This window comes from Diceros bicornis, chromosome 5, assembly GCF_020826845.1.
Source record: "Diceros bicornis minor isolate mBicDic1 chromosome 5, mDicBic1.mat.cur, whole genome shotgun sequence".
In the NCBI taxonomy this organism is placed as follows: domain Eukaryota; kingdom Metazoa; phylum Chordata; class Mammalia; order Perissodactyla; family Rhinocerotidae; genus Diceros; species Diceros bicornis.
Genome location: NC_080744.1, coordinates 61,246,574 through 61,266,471, shown reverse-complemented (window position 1 = coordinate 61,266,471; position 19,898 = coordinate 61,246,574). Strand labels below are relative to the sequence as shown.

The 19,898-nt window shown below is 40.2% G+C and overlaps 1 protein-coding gene across 1 annotated transcript in view; it reads left to right on the top strand.

Annotated features, from left to right (window-relative positions):
- The window catches only part of AAGAB (alpha and gamma adaptin binding protein), a 48,926-nt gene extending 31,034 nt beyond the window's left edge, over window positions 1-17,892 (top strand). Inside the window, exons 6-10 of the mRNA XM_058541924.1 lie at window positions 9,355-9,437; window positions 10,282-10,378; window positions 14,838-14,942; window positions 15,395-15,444; window positions 16,076-17,892. Of these exons, the coding sequence (XP_058397907.1) occupies window positions 9,355-9,437; window positions 10,282-10,378; window positions 14,838-14,942; window positions 15,395-15,444; window positions 16,076-16,153 (413 nt within the window). The 3' untranslated portion in view covers window positions 16,154-17,892. The remainder of the gene's footprint in view (window positions 1-9,354; window positions 9,438-10,281; window positions 10,379-14,837; window positions 14,943-15,394; window positions 15,445-16,075) is intronic.
- The last annotated feature ends 2,006 nt before the right edge of the window (window positions 17,893-19,898 follow it).

The following is a 19,898-nucleotide window of genomic DNA, read 5'->3' as shown; positions in this document are numbered from 1 at the left end:
TATCTAAAAAGGCCCCGAGAGGAGTGTGTCTTTGTCCCCAGTTCCTGGCACAGAGCTCCTAATGTAATACAATAAATTAATATTTGGTTTTTGTCCTGGCTGCTGAGACAACTCCAGAGCCATAAAGGTGAAAGGAGCATCTTTTGTTATTCAATAACATACCGCTTTCAACTCCAGAGCCATAAAGGTGAAAGGAGCATCTTTTGTTATTCAATAACACACCGCTTTCAACCCCACCTGAGTTTATGTTAATGCAGTGACTTTTGTAAAGCCCCTAAAGATGGGGGCTGGTTATCAGGGAAACCAACCATGTGATTAGAGGGTTGAATATTTCAGCCTCACCCCCTGACCTCTGGGGAGGGGAGAAGGGCTGGAGGTAGAGTTAATCACCAATGGCCAGTGATTTAATCAATCATGCCTGGTAGTGGAACCTCTGTAAAAACCTTAAGCAGTGGAGTTTGGAGAGTTTCCGGGTTGGTGAACACATTGAGGTGCTGGGAGGGTGGCATGCCCAGATACCTTGCCCTATGCGTCTCTTCCGTCTGGCTGTTCCAGAGTTATATTCTTTTATAGTAAATTGGTAATCTAGTAAGTAAACTGTTTTCCAGAGTTCTGTGAGCTGTTCTTGCAAATGATCAAACTTAAGGAAGGGGTCATGGGAACCCCCAATTTATGGCCAGTTGTCAGAAGTACAGGTGACAACCTGAGACCTGCAATTGGTGCCTGAAGTCGGGGGTGGGGGGAGCCCTGTGAGACTGAGCCCTTAACCTGGGGGGTCTGCACTAACTCCCATCAGTTAGCGTCAGAACAGAGTTAAATGGTAGGACACCCAGCTGGTGTCCTCCAAGAATTGGAGAATTGCTTGGTGTGGAAAAACCCACACATCTGGTGTCAGAAGTGTTGGTTATGAGTAGAGAAGGAACCAGAAGTTTTTCCTTTAGGGGCTATGATGAAAATGGTTGAGAAACACTGAGCTGAAGGATCTGGTTGTATGTGCTAAGCTCAGCCTTAGAGGAAATCCCCATATATCATTGTAAAGGTCAGACTTCTAGGGTTTCCTCTAGGAAGTCAGAGTTTCCACTATATGCATTAAACACAGGACTTCAAATGGCCCAGGAAATGAAGTGGTTAGGACTGACTTTACAATTGGGCTGTGCTTTTTAGCTGTCTCCATCCACATCAATTTGCTCACTGTATAACCTTTCCTATACTGTCTGCCTTACATTTCCTCCACCTGAAAGTCTGGCTGTGGCTCAAGAAAAGAGAGGTAGATAAAATCTCAGCTGTCTGATTGAGTTACCCTCAGTGCCTGTCAGAGCCAGGCTTATGGCTGTGGAGACCTACCGTTTGAGGCTATCTTTTATAGTTTGATAATGTCCCCTTATTATCTTCATGAAAAGAGAAACTGTGGGTCAATATGAATCCACCACTCCCCCCCCCTTTGGTCTCTGGTGAGGTTGCCTTTCCTTTCCATTTGTCTGGTACATCCAAAACCCTAGTTGCAAAGTCATTTATTATCATTAGATGATCAAGCATCATGCCCAGTACTGTGCCTTGAACTTGGGAGGCACTCAGTAAATAAGACTTGATTTTAAGGGCAAAGAAAAGAAAATGGTTAGTAGAAGTCTGATGAGTTGCTTTGTTTTGTTTTTTACACGAAGTTGTCACTTATTGTTTCACATAGGAAGGTGACATTATACACAGTGTCCTCGTTTAAAGTGTCAGTTTAATGTTACCCCAAGGCCCCCATCCCAGGCTTTGTCACCTGAGCACTGATGAGGACTGAACTCCTGGCTTTTGGGTATTCATTGGGTATTTTTATAAATACTACCACTGAGTGAAGGGCAAGGAAGGGGAAGTTCTGTGATCTTTTACTGTTTCTAATCAGTGAAGGAGGCATTAGACTAAACAAATGTTACAGAGTTGTGACTGTGATCCCCCAGTGGTAAACAATAATTGTAGAGATTGGATTTCAAAAGCCCTGAGAGTTTACTTAGAGTTTATTTCTTATAGTTTAATCTCCAGTGATGCAGGTGGGCAAGGATTAAGTGGAATTTTAATAGTAGAAACAACAACTCTTTCGTATGGTAGTTTTCTGTATTCGTATTATAAGTGAAAGGAATTGATTATCTGTTAATGTATGTTCCCCTGAATTTACTTGGTAACAAGATACCATGGCGGAAATCCCAGATTCCAGTTTAAGGAATCATTTGCAACTGACGTGCAGAGCAGTGGCAAGAAATGAGTACTAAAAACACAAGGTCTATCTGGCTACCTGGTACCTGGGCTACTCTCCTGAGAAAGTAGATGGCTAATTAATATAATGTTTTTTTTAAGAGGGAGTAAAAAATGATTAAATAAAAATTTGAATTTGATGTTACAGAAAATAAAACAACATCAAATTACTGAGAGGAAGAATGGTTTAGGAAGAGGGTTCTCATAGGGTCTGTCTCTGCCAAGGTGATATTGGGAAAATGGCATCATGTCTGTGGACCCCAGGGTCCTAATCCTAGGATAGGGTAGAATTATACCAACATTGCGTTCTGTGGATCTGAGCTCCTTGAGTCAGTGAGTGGCTCCTCTTTTTATCCCAGTGCCTGATATTGTGGAACCAAAAAAATGATTTGAATAATCTCTGACAGTTGTCTAACTGTGAATGTTATGGTCAAAAATAAAATAAATAAGACATCTATTAATTTCTCTGTGTGTGTGTGTAGAAGGCATAATTGGGTGGAGATTCTAAGAGAAAAAGGGGAAGAGGGAAGTGTGAATAAATGTATGAGTAAAATGATGAGACTTTGTTTTAAAAACTCACCCCAAAGTTATCCATAAGCAAATAAATGGTGGGAGATCTCTTCAATTAGTCACCCTGGAGACACTGCAGGCCTCCTGCGGCCACCTTACAAAACATTTTTGGTAGCCTTCCTTTGGAATTATTATTATTATTATTATTATTTATTTATTTTTTTTTGTGAGGAGATCAGCCCTGTGCTAACATCCGCCAATCCTCCTCTTTTTTTTGCTGAGGAAGACAGCCCTGGGCTAACATCTGTGCCCATCTTCCTCCACTTTATATGGGACGCCGCCACAGCATGGCTTGCCAAGCAGTGCGTCGGTGCGCGCCCGGGATCCGAACCAGCGAACCCCGGGCCGCCGCAGCGGAGCGCGCGCACTTAACCGCTTGCGCTACCGGGCCGGCCCCTGGAATTATTTTTAGAGCTGGTTATGAACCACATAAGAAAAGTCATCTTTTTCTTCGTGGTAAAGTCTTGTTTCATTGCTCTCATTACTGCCCACACTTGGTTCTGAATGATTTTTGACTTGATTCTAAACATTCTTTTGAGGATTTTCAAGAGTCTGCTTCAGGCTCTGGAGATAGAACTTTACAATGGAACCATTATTGGAATTAGCATAAAACCTTCCTTTACAACTTTGGAAAAGACAACACTTGTTCTAATGTTGAGTTCAGTTTATTAGAGTTTGTGTGTGTGTGCATAGAAAAAAAGACCAGGAGGATGTATACCAAAGTATTAGTTGGCATTTTTGGTGATTTAATTTTCTTCTTTATACTTTTCTCTATTTCCCAAATTTTCTGCAATGAACATATTGTTTACAATCAGGAAAAGGGAAAAAACGTAGTCTGATTACTCTCTGCTCATGTTCATTGTATGTTCAAGTATTGGCAGAAATAGTTCTTGACTTGTGAGCAGGTGTCCCAGGTGTCATGGGGAGAGCACAGATTCACTGAATCCAAGCCAGTGGTGGAGCCAGATACAGTGAATGCTTAAGCCTATTTCTCTAAATAAGCACGTTTTTTAAATAATATACTTCAAAGTTTTGTCCTTTTCAAGCAGTAGTTTAGTAAAAGAGAATAAACTGGTTCTTCTAATTCTTTTGTGATTTCAAAAACATTTCATTTCAATTTGTCAAGTAGAAATGGAATGTGATATAAAAGTGTAGGCTTATTTCCCTAATACTAGTGAAATCGTTTCTGATGGAGTCCTTGCTTAAAATAAGTTTTTATGCAGATAGTATGATGTGATTTAAAAATATCATTTGAAAATAGGCATAGCTTCTCTGTATAAATTGAAATATCTTATTTGTGGTTATGGTAAGTTTGGTCATGTTTATCACATGGGTGGAAAAGAAAATATTTTATGGGGAGAGGTAGGGGATGTAAAGAAAACTTAAAATATGGGGAAAACTTGAGCTTCTTAAGGTAATGCCAAATAATTGCTGCATTAAAGAAATAAAAACTGAAATATGAACACAGAATATATATAACAGGTCATCTAAGGCATTTTGGGGGTGTGGTCATGGAAATTCTCAGTATTGTGAGCAGTATATATAAATTTGAAGTAAAAGCTTCTCTGTTTAGCTGATGTTTGCAGCCTCTGTCTGACAGTCATATCAGGCTGTCAGCGGATATTTCAGCATTCCCCGGAAATTTAGCACTATGCTGGGAGCTATGGAAGGTAGAAGAACCCTTAGCTAATGTCTGTGTCTGCAAGGAGTATATGATATAGTTAAGGATGGCAGATAAACTCAAGACAAATATTTATACCAGCATGTTCTCTAGAGGGCTAATTGAACAGTAAGGACAACAAAGGCAAATGGTGCTGAGGGAGAAGTGATTATGGGCTGAAGTCCCCTAGAGAACTTTCCCACATTAGGGGGAGGATATTTCTAATGCTGACAGGAGGTAAAGATCGAATGTTTTATGTGTTTTTATTCTCTTTTTTCATTGAAAATCTTTTCAAGAAATGACTTAAAATCTGAGAATTTTCATCAGAAATTTCCTGTCCTAATTAGTAGATCTATACCAGTGGTTCTCAGTTGGAGGCGATTTTGACCCCCAGGGGACATTTGGCTTTGCTATAAGCATTTGGTAGGTAGAGGCAGGGATGCACAGGACTCTGTCTGCCACTAGTTTTATGTGACCAATGCCTCCAGAGTTATGGGGTTGGGCTGGGATCACTTAATGAGTGGCATATGATTAATTATTCAGTCCCAAACTCTTCAGCTTAGTTCAGTTAAAATCAGTCTAAACCAGGGGCATCATGAAGGATTACTGACAAAAGAGAACTGTATATGAATAAAAAGACATCTTTTTGCACTTGACCCAAGTTTGTGTCGTATCCAGTATCTGTATATCAAACACTGACTGTCTCAACTCTTTATTCTTTCATGTTACCTCTGCGCTTAATGGAGAGAGTATGGAATTTAGAATCAGAGAGTTCTGGATTTCAGGTTCAGGTTCCAGCTATGTGACTTTGGGCAAATTACTTAATCTCTCTGAGTTACAGTTTACTCTGTAAAAGAGAATAATAAATAAATCCTCTGTAAAAGAGGATAATGAAATAAAGAAGATATATGTTGATTTCTATTTGTGTCTAGAAGGCATATTTTGGTTGTGGTGAAGATTAAAGAAGCATTGTATGTTCAGTACTTGGAATGTTACCTTGCACATACTGAGCACTCAGTAAACATTAGCTATTATTATTATTAACCCTTACAATAGTTCTGCAGGGTGAGTATTGTTATACCCACTGCGTAAATGTAGAAACTGAGGTAGAGAGCGGGCATAATTTGTATAAGACCACACAGTAAGTGGCAGGACTAGGATTCAGATCCATGCTTTTATCCATCTCCAAATTCACATGCTCGTCATATTGCCTTGACAACATAGTGGAGAAGTGAGAGAAGAGCAGAAAAACTAGCAGGAAAAAAATACTTTTTTTAGAACTACTTTTCTTCTTTCCCCATAGTACTAAAATTTCCCTTTTTACCTAGGTTTTTAATTCTCTAAATGTCTCAGGTAAGTCAGAATTGCTATGTGAAATGCATTTTATGTTTCTATAATAATGTGGCTTCAGATTTGTAAAGAGATATCCAAACAATTTCATGTATTTCAAGTTTTCTTGAAACTTCTTATTAAAAAATGAGTATATCCATAAATACAAGCTATTCCCCAAGGCTTGAGAATATCTCATTTCAAATCTTTATTCTAGAGGCTATAATTTTGTTTCTGACACTTCCTGGAAGAATTCTCTGCTAATGACCACTAGATTTTTTCATGACACTATCATTTTTATCTATTATTCCAATTTACTAGTCTACTGAAACTGAATTAGATGTTTTTAGGACCAGAGTTTAATATACTTATTATGCCTTCCAGAATAATTTATTTTACATCACTTAAAAACTTCTCCTTTCTGCAGCTCTGAAGTTCCAGAAGAATCAGTTGAGTAGGTAGATGATTTTATTTCTTCCTAGTCTAGTCTTTTGTGGCATCAGTAAAACCAGAGATGCTAACACCAGTTTCAACAACTACTTGCTAAAGGAATAAATCCTTCTTAATAGGGATGGCATTTCCATGCCCTGAATCCTGGGGAGAAAAATCTGACAAACAAGAAAAGATTTATGTAATCCTTTTCTATAAGAAGAATAGTTTTATAGTGGGTGTACATGGGCAGAATTTTCCTAAACATTGGACTAGGCAGGACTGAGAGTTTCTTTAACCATAGGTGTATAAAATATCATCCAAGTTTTTTGAGCAACATTAATGTGTAAGCAATCTGCTTTGGATAAACAAAAATGAATTGTTTTTCTAATTGTGAAAATTTGTTTCTAACTTCCTTAAAATATAAGCAGTGGAACATAGTGAACTCTCGGTTGACTAAATTCTCCATTGTTTATAAGACAATACTGAACAAAAGCCATTCCAGCTTATTATAATTAGCCTGAAACCTAATTATAAACTCATAGTCGTCTGTGAACCTTAAAAGCCTTCTGAAATTTAAGGTTCTTGTTTTTCTCTGTATTAAGTAATTTTAAAAAATACCTAAGCCCAGCTAATTCAGAGTTACTGTCAAGAGGCTGAAGAATGCCTCTTTACTTTATAAAATCACAAACTTCTAGAGTGGAAAGGATCTTAACAACTGTGTATAGCAACCCTCTTATTTTACAGATCAGAAAATTGAGGCACAGAAAGATTAATTAATTTGTCCAAGAACACACTGGTAGGCAGAGCCAGGAATGAAATCCAGGCCTTCTGACCACTAGCCCAGCTCTCTTCCCCCTGTTCTGACTTTTTCATAATTTTATCCATTATTAGAATTGTTGCATTCAACTTTTTTATTGTGGTAAAATATACATAGCATATAATCATTAAATTAAAAAAAAATCTCTTTGAATAGATAAACATATGAACACGGAACGAAAGTCGAAAGATACACAAAGGTTTACGGTACATAGGCTCGAACTCCTATCCCTCCCAGCTCCTGTTGTTGGAGGCAGCCTGTGTAAAGAATGGGGCATTTTAAATAGACTGTTTTGGGCTAATAACATGCCTAAACTGACACTGTATTACTTATTCTTCGTGGACTGCAGTCTGGCCTGCCAAGTTTGGTAATGCCCACCAGAGGAAACACATAAGCTGTGGAATTGGAATATAGAAAGATTTGTGAAATGGGTTTGAAAATTACCCAAAGTCCAAGTTATTTCCAGTAATAAAAGTGAGGGCTCTCTTACAGCAGTACTCTATTACTCAGATCATGCCTCTTGTACAAAGAGCCTGAAGTATAATGTAAGAGCTCTCATGTATCCTCTTGATGTGTAAAATCCCTGAGGATTGCATAACTGCATACAACTGCTTTAAAATCTATAGCACACTGGCCAGAAAGAAAGAATTATGCTGATGTTGAAATAAACATACCCAGGCTCTGTGAAACCATCAGTGTGGGACAGCACGTGGATCTGCTTCTCTCAGCCCTGAGCCTCCACTGCCTACCTTGCTGCAAACCTTGATGATGCCCGGTCTTTGGACGGGGCACACCCAGGCATTTGGCCTGGAGAGTTCTTGCAGAGTGAGGAAGTTGGGTGAGGAGGTGGAAGGGGGCTCCAGGAGTACGCGTGCACCTTTGGCGCTGCAGCCACTGTTGAGGTTGTGGAGCAGGAAAAGCAGCAGGGCAGCCGCAGGCTCTGGTGCTGCCCAGCGCCTTTGTAGCCTTAAGGCCTAGGTGTGCTGGGCTGATGGCTGCGGGCAGTGGGTAGGCTAGGCGACTGCCCACGTGGTGAGAGGTCAGGCTGGAAGAAGCTGCAGGCCTAGACCCAGCATACCATGGAGGGGGCTTCATCCAGTTTAAAAGGCAAATCTCCCCTAGTGAAAGGAAGGAGGATGGAGACTGTGAGGGGTTCTCTTGCTTTGATACCTCTGTGTGACTATCCGACAACAGGTTTCACCTGGCAGGGGAGAGGATGTGGGAAGTCTGTAGGTGGTTTAAAGACAGATGAAGGGCCGGCCCCGTGGCTTAGCGGTTAAGTGCGCGCGCTCCGCTGCTGGTGGCCCGGGTTCGGATCCCGGGCGCGCACCGACACACCGCTTCTCCGGCCATGCTGAGGCCGCGTCCCACATACAGCAACTAGAAGGATGTGCAATTATGACATACAACTATCTACTGGGGCTTTGGGGGTAAAAAAAGGAGGAGGATTGGCAATAGATGTTAGCTCAGGGCCGGTCTTCCTCACAAAAAAAAGAAAAAAAATGACAGATGAGAATGGGGTCAGGGAAGGGATGGGAGAGGAAAGGCGAGGTGGGAGGAAGTTGTCTTCTTGAGAGAGAAGTTCTTTGACTGCTGTACTGTTAGTCTTTGATTGTGGGTTTCATGTTCTACTCTAAGGCAGTGTTTTGTTGTTTCAATTTCCCTGATCCTAAGACTCTCCTGGACTTGCTAAAAGTTCAGATGCCTTGGCCTCTGTCCCAGAGAGTCTGCCTCAGTCTGAAGTGGGTCCTTGAATGCTGGGGTGGTTTTAATAAGTGCTCAGGTGATTCTGGGGAACATTGTCAGATCAGGGCTGGCGCTTACGCGTTCATCAGTTCTAGACGTTCTGCTCCAGACGTGTCCTCCACTGTAAATACAAATATCTAGGGTATTGGGAGACGTAACTGCAAATGGCATATCAAAATTAGAGCTTTATTTTTAAAAAGCATGCATGTTCCTTTTCACCTGATAATAATGCCTTGGCATTGATTTTTTTTAATGTTTTTGATTGTTTAAAATACTGGCATATTAGTTCATAGTGACTTTTAAGACGTCAGTGCTGTTAATCTTTGCAAACAGAACCCTGAGTGGGCTTTTGTTTGTTGTAATGGCCCCGCCATTATATTTGACCTGGGTTAATACTCTGTGATTTAAAAAAATTATTCAGAATTTAGAGAGTGTGGTAATTGATAGTAACTGTTTTTTATAGTTGAACTTTTATAATGAAGAAATAGCCATTGTTTTATCATCACAATCATTTTAATTTTAAGTGTAAATAAAAAATATCAGTGATTGCATGTTTTCTGTTCAGATAGGAGCCAAGGCTTTAGCCTTCTCAGCTCGTTGGCTGGAGGAAACCATAGCATTGGGTCAGCAGAGACCTGTCCCTCAGAGGTAAAGATTTTTCTTGGATCTTTTCTCTGCTTTGGCTTTAATTTCTCCTTGTCGTTGTGAATCTTTACACCATTTATCATTTTTTCCTTTCCATTAAAGTAGTGACAGAGACTGTTAAAAATAGAGAAAAGGAGAATCTAAAACAGCCCTCTTGTGCCTGGTACTTGTTGAGAGAAGGCTAGTTCAGCATTAAAGCAGTAAGCCCTTCAAGATGTTTGCAATTTGGACTGTTCCATGTTTTTTTGCTAGAGTGCTTTTAAAAATGTTCTAGAATTTCCTTAAGGCATAAAGTTGCCTTCAGATCTTTAAATATGAAATAAAATTGTTGCTTCTTTTTCAGTACTTCCTGTGTACAAGGCCCTGTACAAATCCGAGGCAAGGTCCCTGCCCTCAGTGAGCTTAATAGACTGATTTCTACCCTCTGTCCTCAAGGACTCTGGTCCAGGTTTACCTTGGTCAGTGTGCTGGGACCAAGAACGCATTATACAGTGCCACATTGTCTTTCCAGGCATCTTTCTCATCAGTCTCTGAGCTGTTTGTGATATGATTGTGTACATTGTCTCATTTTGACTAAAACATGAATCTTAAAACAAACAATATATTTTAATAGTCAATAGCAAAATCATAACACTTTCTAATTTTTGAGGGAAAATACTCCTGAGTTAGTGAATTTTTAGCCTCTTATTTTTTTGTGTGACATTGATCCTTCTTCCATCTCTCCTGTCTCTAGCTCCCATTACTGCTTCTCTAAAGCCAACTAGCAAGTGGAAGTGTGAGCCTTTTTGGATTTAGTTCTGAAGTAGCCTACTATTAAATTATTGCTTGTGTGTGTTTTCCTCAACAGCAGCCCCATTTGCCAGCAGCAAATAGGACTGAATCCCCCTTGGATCATCGGGGTGGTGCATCTAGCACAACAGACGCTCAGGTTGATAGCGTTGTGGGTAAGTTCCTCCTTTGGCTGCCAAGAGACAACTCAGTGGAACTTGGAATAGCCGATGTATCAGGGTATAAATCATCCAGGGGGAAACTGACTTTAAACATGGACAAGGGAAGAAAATTGATAGTTTACCCCAAATGAATGTGAGCCTTGCAGATGGCTGTCAGAAAAAGGAAGGAGAATGAATACATTACAAATCTGTGGGTACCATTTTCTCTCTGATTCTTTTAGCAAGATCTTGATTCAGATCATCTTCACCAAAACAGACAGAACCAGGTGGTGAAACAGCTTTATATCTCCAGATTCCACAGGTTTTTCATAGTATTTAACAGTAGTCAGAATGTAACGAGAATAATACAACTTTACAAGCCCCTTCACATCATTTTCAAGTTCTTTTATATCCGCTTTCTCATTTGGTAATGAAGTTTGGCAGAGAAGTTATTTTACGGAGATGCAGGTGGGGCCCAGAGCGGTTTCATAACCTGTCCAAGGGCCTCTAACGAGAAGGTCCTGGAACTGAAGCTGGAGTCCAGCCTGCTGTCCCAAAGCCAGAAGGCCAAGGAGCTTAGTTGACAATAACTATAAATGCTCTTTTGTTGAGCACTACTGACATCTCTACTTTCTCTTTCTGCTGCAGAAGACCCACGTGCAGTAATACATTTTTAAAACTGTTTTTCTGATTTTAAGATAACCCATGTAGAAAAACTCAAGTGATTGGTTATAGAAACACATTAAGAAGAAAAAATTACATAGAATCTCTTTTCTCTCAAGTATATTCAACCTTGTCCTCTCAATTGAATGCTTCCTGTTGGCTTTTAAACCTGCCAGAGTCTCTGCCATGAAAACAAACCAGTAACCACACTGAAGAAGGTGGGGAAGACAAGAACTAACCCAAATAACTGGGGAAATGCTATTCTGATCGGATACCATAAGGCTAAAAACAGAAAGGACTGACCAGAAATACTACACTGTACTTAATAAATTTGATTCTTACAGGGGTATGGGCTAGAAATTCTGAAATTATATATATTTTATATATATCAGGGTTGAAAAAATAAGAAAATATGGATAATGAGAGCTAGGTTTCTTACACTCAGAGAAAGAAGTTACAAATAAGGAAAGGGGAGGGCTGGGATGAACACTTTGGTACTGGACTGGAATTGAAGGTATCAGTATGAACTCCTGGTTTTTCAAAATATACTTATAGTTTGAGCAATAGAGAAATATAGATGTGTGTATGCATGTGTTAGTATACATATGTATATATTTCCTAGCTCTATCCGCTGACCAGGCCTAGAAGCAACAATACCCCAGTAGCAATGGACAAACCTAGCACTTGGTCTTGGTTTTTTTTTTTTTAAAGAAACTTTATTATTATTATTTTTTTTTGTGAGGAAGATCAGCCCTGAGCTAACATCTGTGCTAATCCTCCTCTTTTTGCTGAGGAAGACCGGCTCTGAGCTAACATCTATTGCCAATCCTCCTCCTTTTTTTCCCCCAAAGCCCCAGTAGATAGTTGTATGTCATAGTTGCACTAGTTGCTGTATGTGGGACGCGGCCTCAGCATGGCCGGACAAGCGGTGCCTCGGTGCGCGCCCGGGATCCCAACCCCGGGCCGCCAGTAGCAGAGCGCATGCACCTAACTGCTAAGCCACAGGGCCGGCCCTGGTCTTGGTTTTTAAATACCATTCTCCAATAAAAGGTACCAGAGCTACTTGGAGAAGTGGTTGATTCCAGGGCTGCAGCAGGAAAAATGCAGGATGAACCTGGAGCATCTCATGGTGCCAGAAAGTAATGAAGTGCTCAAAAAAGAATGGGGACATGTTGAAAGGGCACAGGAACCAACCTGAAAGAGCTTCCAACGGCTAAAGCTGGAACAGTTTGGCCAGCAAAATTAATATAGTATTGGTCTATAACCCATGGAATAAAACAAATATCCATGAATCCATAGTAATATAAATAAATAATTGAGTAAATAAATAACTAGGAAAGAAAGGGCTGCTCCTCCTTACAGAAGAATTCCAATAATGAATGTAGAAGGAATGAGGGAAATAGAATCTTCATTAGCCACACACCACAGTAATAGTCGTTACAGGCAAGATCCACTGATGGATGTTACAATTAGTAAATGAAAGTTTGAGGAGAAACAAGACATTTGCATAGTCTAAAAGTATCTCTCCCAAGGTATTTATTTATTAGAAAGGGAAATAGTAACTTTACACTGGAGAAGCCAACTAAGTGGTTAACATCACCAGTAATAAGACATGTGACAGCATCTGCCCCCTGATATGCGGCACTGAAAGGACACATCACTTCTGTGGTATTCTTGCCACAGGGGCATAACCTCAGTCTAATAAGAAAACATCAGACAAACCCAAATTGAGGGACATTATACAAAATAACTGACCAGTACTCTTCAAAAGTGTCAAAGTCATGAAAGATAAGGAAAGACTAAGGAACTGTTCACAAACTGGAGAAGACAAGGAGATTTGACAGATAAATTCTGCGTAGGATCCTGGAACAGGATATTAGTGGAAAAACTGATGACGTTTGAATGAAGTCTGTAGTTTAGTTAATAGCTCTGTACCATTATTAACTTCTTGATGTTTATAATTGTACTGTGGTTATATAAGACATTAATACCAGGGGAAGGTGGGTAAAGGGCGTATGGGAACTCTCTATACTATTTTTGCAACTTTTTTTGTAAGACTAAAATTATTTCAAAATTAAATAAAAAAATGGCAAAACCAAACTAAGTAAAACACTTCCTTAAGCCCACATCTCCCTCCTCCCTTTACTGAACTTATTTCCATTCCTCACCTCCCATTCACTCCTCAACTCCCATCTACCTTTTGCCCCCATTTGCCACTAAAACAGCTAACTAGCGACCTCCATGCCACCAAATCTAATAGATATTTTCCAGTCCTCATCTTGACCTCTTGGCAGCATTCAATATTATGGGTCAATCCCTTTTTGAAACATTTTCTCTTGACTCAGCCCACACATCTGGTTTTCTTCCTACTTCTCTGGTTAGTCCTTCTCTTTCTTTGGTAGATTACCCTCCTTTACCCAGCCTTTAAATATTGCTGTTCCTCAAGGCACCATCTAAGCTCCTCTTCCAAATCTGTATTTAAGCAAGATGTGACACTATCGCTGTCCACAGTTCAGTTACCATCTATACACAGATAAATCACGAATTTTTATCTCTAGCCCTGTATACCAACTGCCAACATGACATGCTCATTAAACTAAAGCAAATTTATTAACTAAAATGCATTTTTAACCCCAAATTATCTGTATGGCATTGTAGTAGGTGCAAAGAATTATTAAGTTATCATCCTTGTCTTCGAGGAGCTTACAGTCTCAAAATGTAGAGATAGGCCTTGTATTGTAATGGTTAAGGTTGTGGGCGTGGAGTCCTGGACAGCTGGGGTCAAATCATGGCTCTACCACTAGTAGTGAGAGACAACCGTCAGTAAGTTATTTAGCCTCTGTGGGCCTTGGTTTCGCCTTCTGTAAAATAGGGGTAACAAATCTTTCCTAACAACACTGGTGCATAAATGAAATGGAGTCGTAAAAGTTAAAGCACTCAGTGTGCAGGCACAAAGTAAACTCTCTCTCTTACTGTAGTCGTATTTATTATGGTAGTGGTGGAGAGACGTGAGAGTACAAAGTAGCATATGACAGTGCCAAGACAGTTCTATAAACACTAAGTGTGGGACGCATTCTAAGGAAGGAGACCTGTGAGCTGAGACAGTCAAGGGAAGACATCCTAGAGGTGGTCAGCCTGGAGTGGAGAATGAGTACAATTTCTGATTAAAAGCAAGCATTGATAAAGAGGCACCATACTGAGGTAGAAATAATAAAGGATTTGTAGTATAAAATAGGAATTTAATTCAGCTCTACCTCTGACTAGCTGTAATTTTAGATGAGTTCATTTTTAAATCCAGGTTGCTCCATGTCTAAATTGCCATCAGTGGTATCGGTCCTAACCTTCTTATATGGTGGTTGTCAGTAATAGATGTGACAATATTTGTTGTACAGTAAGATGCGGTATAAATTTCAGGCATTTATTGTTGAATCAGTGTACCTTAGTAGCGAGCAGGGCCTTTAAAGTTGGAAACACGTAAGTCTGAATCCAAGGTCACACTTACTAGCTGTGACCTTGAGCAAGTAAGTCCCTTCAACTCAGAGCTCTAGTTTTCTCACCTCTGAAATGGAAACTGGATTCCTTGCCTCATTACAATGTTGTAAGGATAAAGTAAGTTACTGTTCATTTGTGAGGGCCCGTTAGCCATCCAAGCGGGGTGAAGCACCATGAGCTAGCTGTAAAGCTAGTCCACATTGGGCACTCATTCAGTGGTGACTTGCATCAAAGCTAAGATTGATTGCCTTAGGATTCTGTGTATTTAGCACATATATAAATAATGTGTGACAAATAATGTGACAAATCCTTATTTCAGATCCCATGTTAGATCTGGATATTCAGGAATTAGCCAGTCTTACTACTGGCGGAGGAGATTTGGAGAATTTCGAAAGACTATTTTCAAAGTTAAAGGAAATGAAAGGTAATTGGATCCATTGTGTCTAACATGCTCCCATATTGATACTCTCTGTTTTATATAGTAGGATTTTATTTTGTAACTGCTGATTGGATTCTCTGCTCTGGTCTCGGCTGTCTTGAGAAACTTAGCCACTAGGGGACTGTGCCATCCTCTGTTGGTAAAAATTCCCTAGGGAAAATTCTTCATTCCCTTTCCTCTTACTTTCCCTTCTTCTCTTGCCTCTCTGTTTCTTTCAGTGTGTCTCATTAACATGGAATCAGTAAGATTCCTACCCATTTACTCACACCATTCCCATCTGGAAAATTTGGAACTTAAACTTCCTAACACCTGTAATGACTATACCATAAACATGTGTCTTTTAAACCCATCTCCCATCCTCTAGTGCTAGAACATCCATACACTCCCAATTCTCCTGTGCTGTTAGATGACTTTCTAAAGATCTGTTTTCCTCCTAGACAAGGCTGCGACGCTTCCTCACGAGCAAAGAAAGTTACATGCAGAAAAGGTGAGACAATCTGTCAGGTATTTATTGAGGACCTATGAAAGATCCAGTGCTGTTAGAATGATATATCACCCTTGTTTGTTTCTAAAGTGTTTTAGCGTGAACTTTCATTGGATATTAGAGCTAATTGAATATTTATACAATAGTAATATAGTTGCTGCAGTCAAACCAAGATTTTTCAAATGTGTCTTGAGTGACATGGAACTTTCATTGAGACTCAGGATGTTTGCCTTCCTAACTATTGGGCTGGAAAACTCTTATCTTGTTTTGTTTTGTTATTACCAACGCAACGCATGTTCTTGGCAGGAAATGTGTATGGTTTATGGTATTCCATTGTGTGAGTGTGTCATAATTTATGTCCTTTTGGACATTTAAGTCATGTGCAGTTTTTGCTTTTATAAATAGTGAGGCTGTGCATATCCTCACACATCACCCTTGTATACAACCCTGATTCTATCCTTGGTATACATTTCTAGAAGTAGAAGTCCTGGGTCAGGGGATTTTTGATATATGTTGCCACAGGGCTGGAGGGCAAGGTGTAGAATTTTAGGGCTTAATCAATTCAAAGTATGACATATGAAATGAACTGAAATTTAGCTGTTGCCTAAAATTTGTTGCGTGCTTCTCTCCACAGGTGGCTAAAGCATTCTGGATGGCCATTGGGGGAGACAGAGATGAAATTGAAGGCCTTTCATCTGATGAAGAACACTGAATTATTCACAATAGGGTTTGACTGACAAGATGCTAATTCTGTCTACCTGAGATGCTTCCCTGCTCAACCCAGTTACATTTTGAACTTCCCATCATCATGTTGGCCACCTGACTTGTTCATAGGGTCCCCTTAATTCTAGTTTTTAGTAGAGGTTAAGGAGAATTCTTTTCTTCCTCAGTATATTATAAAGGAGTGAGGAGTATAATGACAATAAGGAGTGATAATTTTTCAAATATACTTTTGTGTTCTAGAAACAGGAATGAAACGAGGCTCGGAGGTCTGTGTGATTTGCCCAAGTTAAAGAAGAACACCACTAGGCCATTCCTAGTCGACCTTTTAAGGAGCTTTCCCTGCATTCACACTTGATTACAGTGGATCCGGAGCTGGTACCAACTCTCCTGGCTATTCTGGGTTTTCTACTTTCAAGGAGTTTGCTGCTCTGAGCTTTGATGCTTTTGAAGGGAAGAAGGGAAGCAGCTGCAGATTTGATTTGTGCTGTAGCAGAGGTGGGGCCAAAGGCGGTGGCCCTCGGGTTAGTCTAGCTAAAACAATGCTTCTGGGCATTTCAGTTGAAATACAGTGTCTGAGCTCATGCTCAAAAGTATTGAGAAACCAGTGTGAATTTCTAGACTATAATAAATGAGGCAAAGGTTTCCTACTCTGGTAGGGATAAAACAGACCCCTCTACCAAGTCATTGTGTGTGTGTAGAAGAGAGAGAGAGAAACTTGAAGTCCCTGTATGGGCCATGGAAACAGTTTGTGATCATATACTGAGATTTTTCTTTTAGTATTACTGTGAAGAAACTCTTCTTCCTTAGAATTCTCCCCTGCTACTTCAGATGTCAGAGTGTGTTGTACACTTTATACCCTCAAAACAAGGCAAGTTTCTCCCCCTCTTTCTCTCTGAAAGCCAAACAGAGATCACTGCCAAAATAGTAACACTAAGGAGTGGGCGAGGTGGGAAAGGATGTGAAAGGTCAGGCAATGAATCCTTGAGTACCTTGTGTGACTTCCAAGGCTGAGTGGGTCAGCCCCAGGGGAACTGGGAAACTTCACCAAAGGGAAAGTTTCCAAAGGAAGACTGGGAAATACAGCAAATAAAACTCCTCTTTCTGTTTTTGTAGACACTTTGTAATGCATGTCATTAACCTTTGCTGTGGCAGTCACTGCCATGGCTCTAAAGTGGCACAGGGCTGGATGGTGCCGGCCCATGGGCTGAGAACTTCTTCTGGCCTGGTGTGGGCTATGAAACCCCTTAGGTGACTGGCAGAAGCAAGTTTCAGACCCCTCTGTGCACCACCTTTCAAGCAGTGCAGAACCTGACACAGGTGGTAAAAGGAATGGAATGCTCCAGGTCCCTGCCAGAGTGACCACAGGGAGTAAAGGTTTCAGTGCTTGGAGCATTCAGGAAGAGTCATTCCAGGAATATTAGAGGCTATCTTGCTTGGTGACTTTTTTTCTTCCTTCATTTTTTTACTATTCTGAAGGTTTTTGAAGCTGTATTTCACCACCATTCCATCAGTGTTTCTTTGAGGGGATTGCATTAGCTATTGATTAGAAATGTAAGGGAAGTTGGCTCGGGGGTTGCAAAATGAAAGGTGGAACATGTCTTTCTTAAAATGTGAAAGGTTTCCAAAAATACATTAGCTCACATGGTTAGGGAAAACAGACTAGAAAAAGCTGTGAACTTGATTTCATGGATTAAACAAAGCCAGATTAAAATGTGATTTATTTATCAAGTCTGCTAATATGTATTATGATTCTGTTGTTTTTTAGTAGGGGATGTGTGTGGGGGAAGCCTTACTTCCTTCATTGGATTAGGCATAAACAGTGAATAATCAAAGAGTTTGTCAAATTCACTATTTTGGAATCCACCACGCATATGTATAATTCAGCTCATGTTTTCAAGATCTCAGCTATCTGAGGATATTGGCCCCTCTAGGGTACATGTAGGATAGAAGTATCCAGTGGTATCTACTAAAGGCCCATGTTAAGAAGAGTGATCATGAGCTAATGGTGCAATGAAAGTTGCCATCTATCTAAAGAGACCTATGTACATGCCACCACCACTAATTATGGACTATCTGGATATAAAATGAGAGACTCAGCGTTTTTGTTCCTTCAGCATTTCTCTGTTTGTGTAACACTGTCTGGCACATACTAGGCCCTTAATTTTGCTTTGGATTCATATTTGATAGTTTGATCAATATGATCACAAAGTTGGAAGGTCCATGATTGTTGAAAGGTAGGGAGAGACAAGAATAAACTTTTTTTCCCTGAGAAGATCATGTGTTATGTAATAATTTTAGAGTGATGAAGACATAGATATTTTTATAATTTTAAAATATGTTATCCTGCCAGAGTATGAGAAGATTGACAGAACCAGTTTGCTTGCTGTCTATTTATAGAACTTGGCCATGTCTAATTCAGAGAAGCTGGAGATTCAGGGAAGCTAGACTTAGATGGCTGAGTAATATGGGATGTGGTTCAAGGACTGTAGAGCATGTCAGGCCATTACTGCAAACTACTTACAACATGTGAAATGTGATATATGGCTGACTTCATGTTCCTGCTGTGGAGAGGTGGGGATAAACATTTTTGCCACGGCTTGTCGGATTCCCTTAACCTTGGGCCAGTCTCTTAACAATGGCTATCGAGAGAGCACGTGGAGTGCCCCTTACCCTGACTTGGCCTGCCATGGAAAAATAATCTTAGAAGAATCACTGTCTAAGGGTAAGATGAGAGCTCCATGAACTATTCTGAGCTTGAGTGTTTGCTGATGCAAAGCTAAATTTAGCAAACATGTGTCTAGTGGTCAGAGGTTCTGATTCATTGAACATTCTGATTGATGGAGACAGAGGTCCAGAGAATGCTGTAATGAGTTAGAGTTGCCCTTTACCCCCCACCCCAAAATGTTAAAATAGACAGTTGAGCTATAGCATTCTGACATTAAATACCAAATCTTACTAGAGACTGTAGGTAGAGAAAGTGTAAGAATTCTGGTCAAGTGTACCACCTTAGTATAGCATCAGTTTGAAAACAGCACCCTGTTAACTTCCCCATAATTTGTACGTCTCATAAAAGTAGCATGCTGACTGTGTGGGGCAAAGTTCCAGTTTTGATTTAGATTCCACTTAGGGTTTAGTTTAGTGATCCATCCTTGCACTTGTGGCATGTAAGCTCTTGCAGAAAGGATCTTAGAAATTCTCTAAGGTTCATATTTTGGGCATTACCTGTGCCTGTTATTAACATCACAAGTCTTGCTCTTAGTGTAGATATCTTTATTCAGAGTTATGTGTGTATGTTACAGTTCCTCTAGTATAGGCAGTGTCTTGCTTGATTCTGAGGTGTTTGTTTCTCTGATGTGCAGAATGAAGAATGAAGAAGAGGTGATAGTAACAGTATGGGTCTTTTGTTGGAGCACTAGTGAGTCCCATTCCAGCTCTTACTGGTTTACAGTCTACTTTGTTTCCTGTTGGAAAAGTATTGATTCCAAACCTAGACCTAACAATGGTTAAATGGTTACTACTGCATCTTTGGAGCACAGGTTTGGGAAGAAAAAAGTTTGTTCTGAAACTCTTTTATATCTGTTGATAGGCTCAAACACTCCCTCCCCACAACTACAGATCTGGGGAGGCATGAAAAGGTCACATAAAGCCATTCATGACCTGCCTCCCTGGTTCTCTTCTATGAAGGATGTGACCAGTCATTGCCTCTCCCCTTTCCCTTATCAACCAGGTGGCTT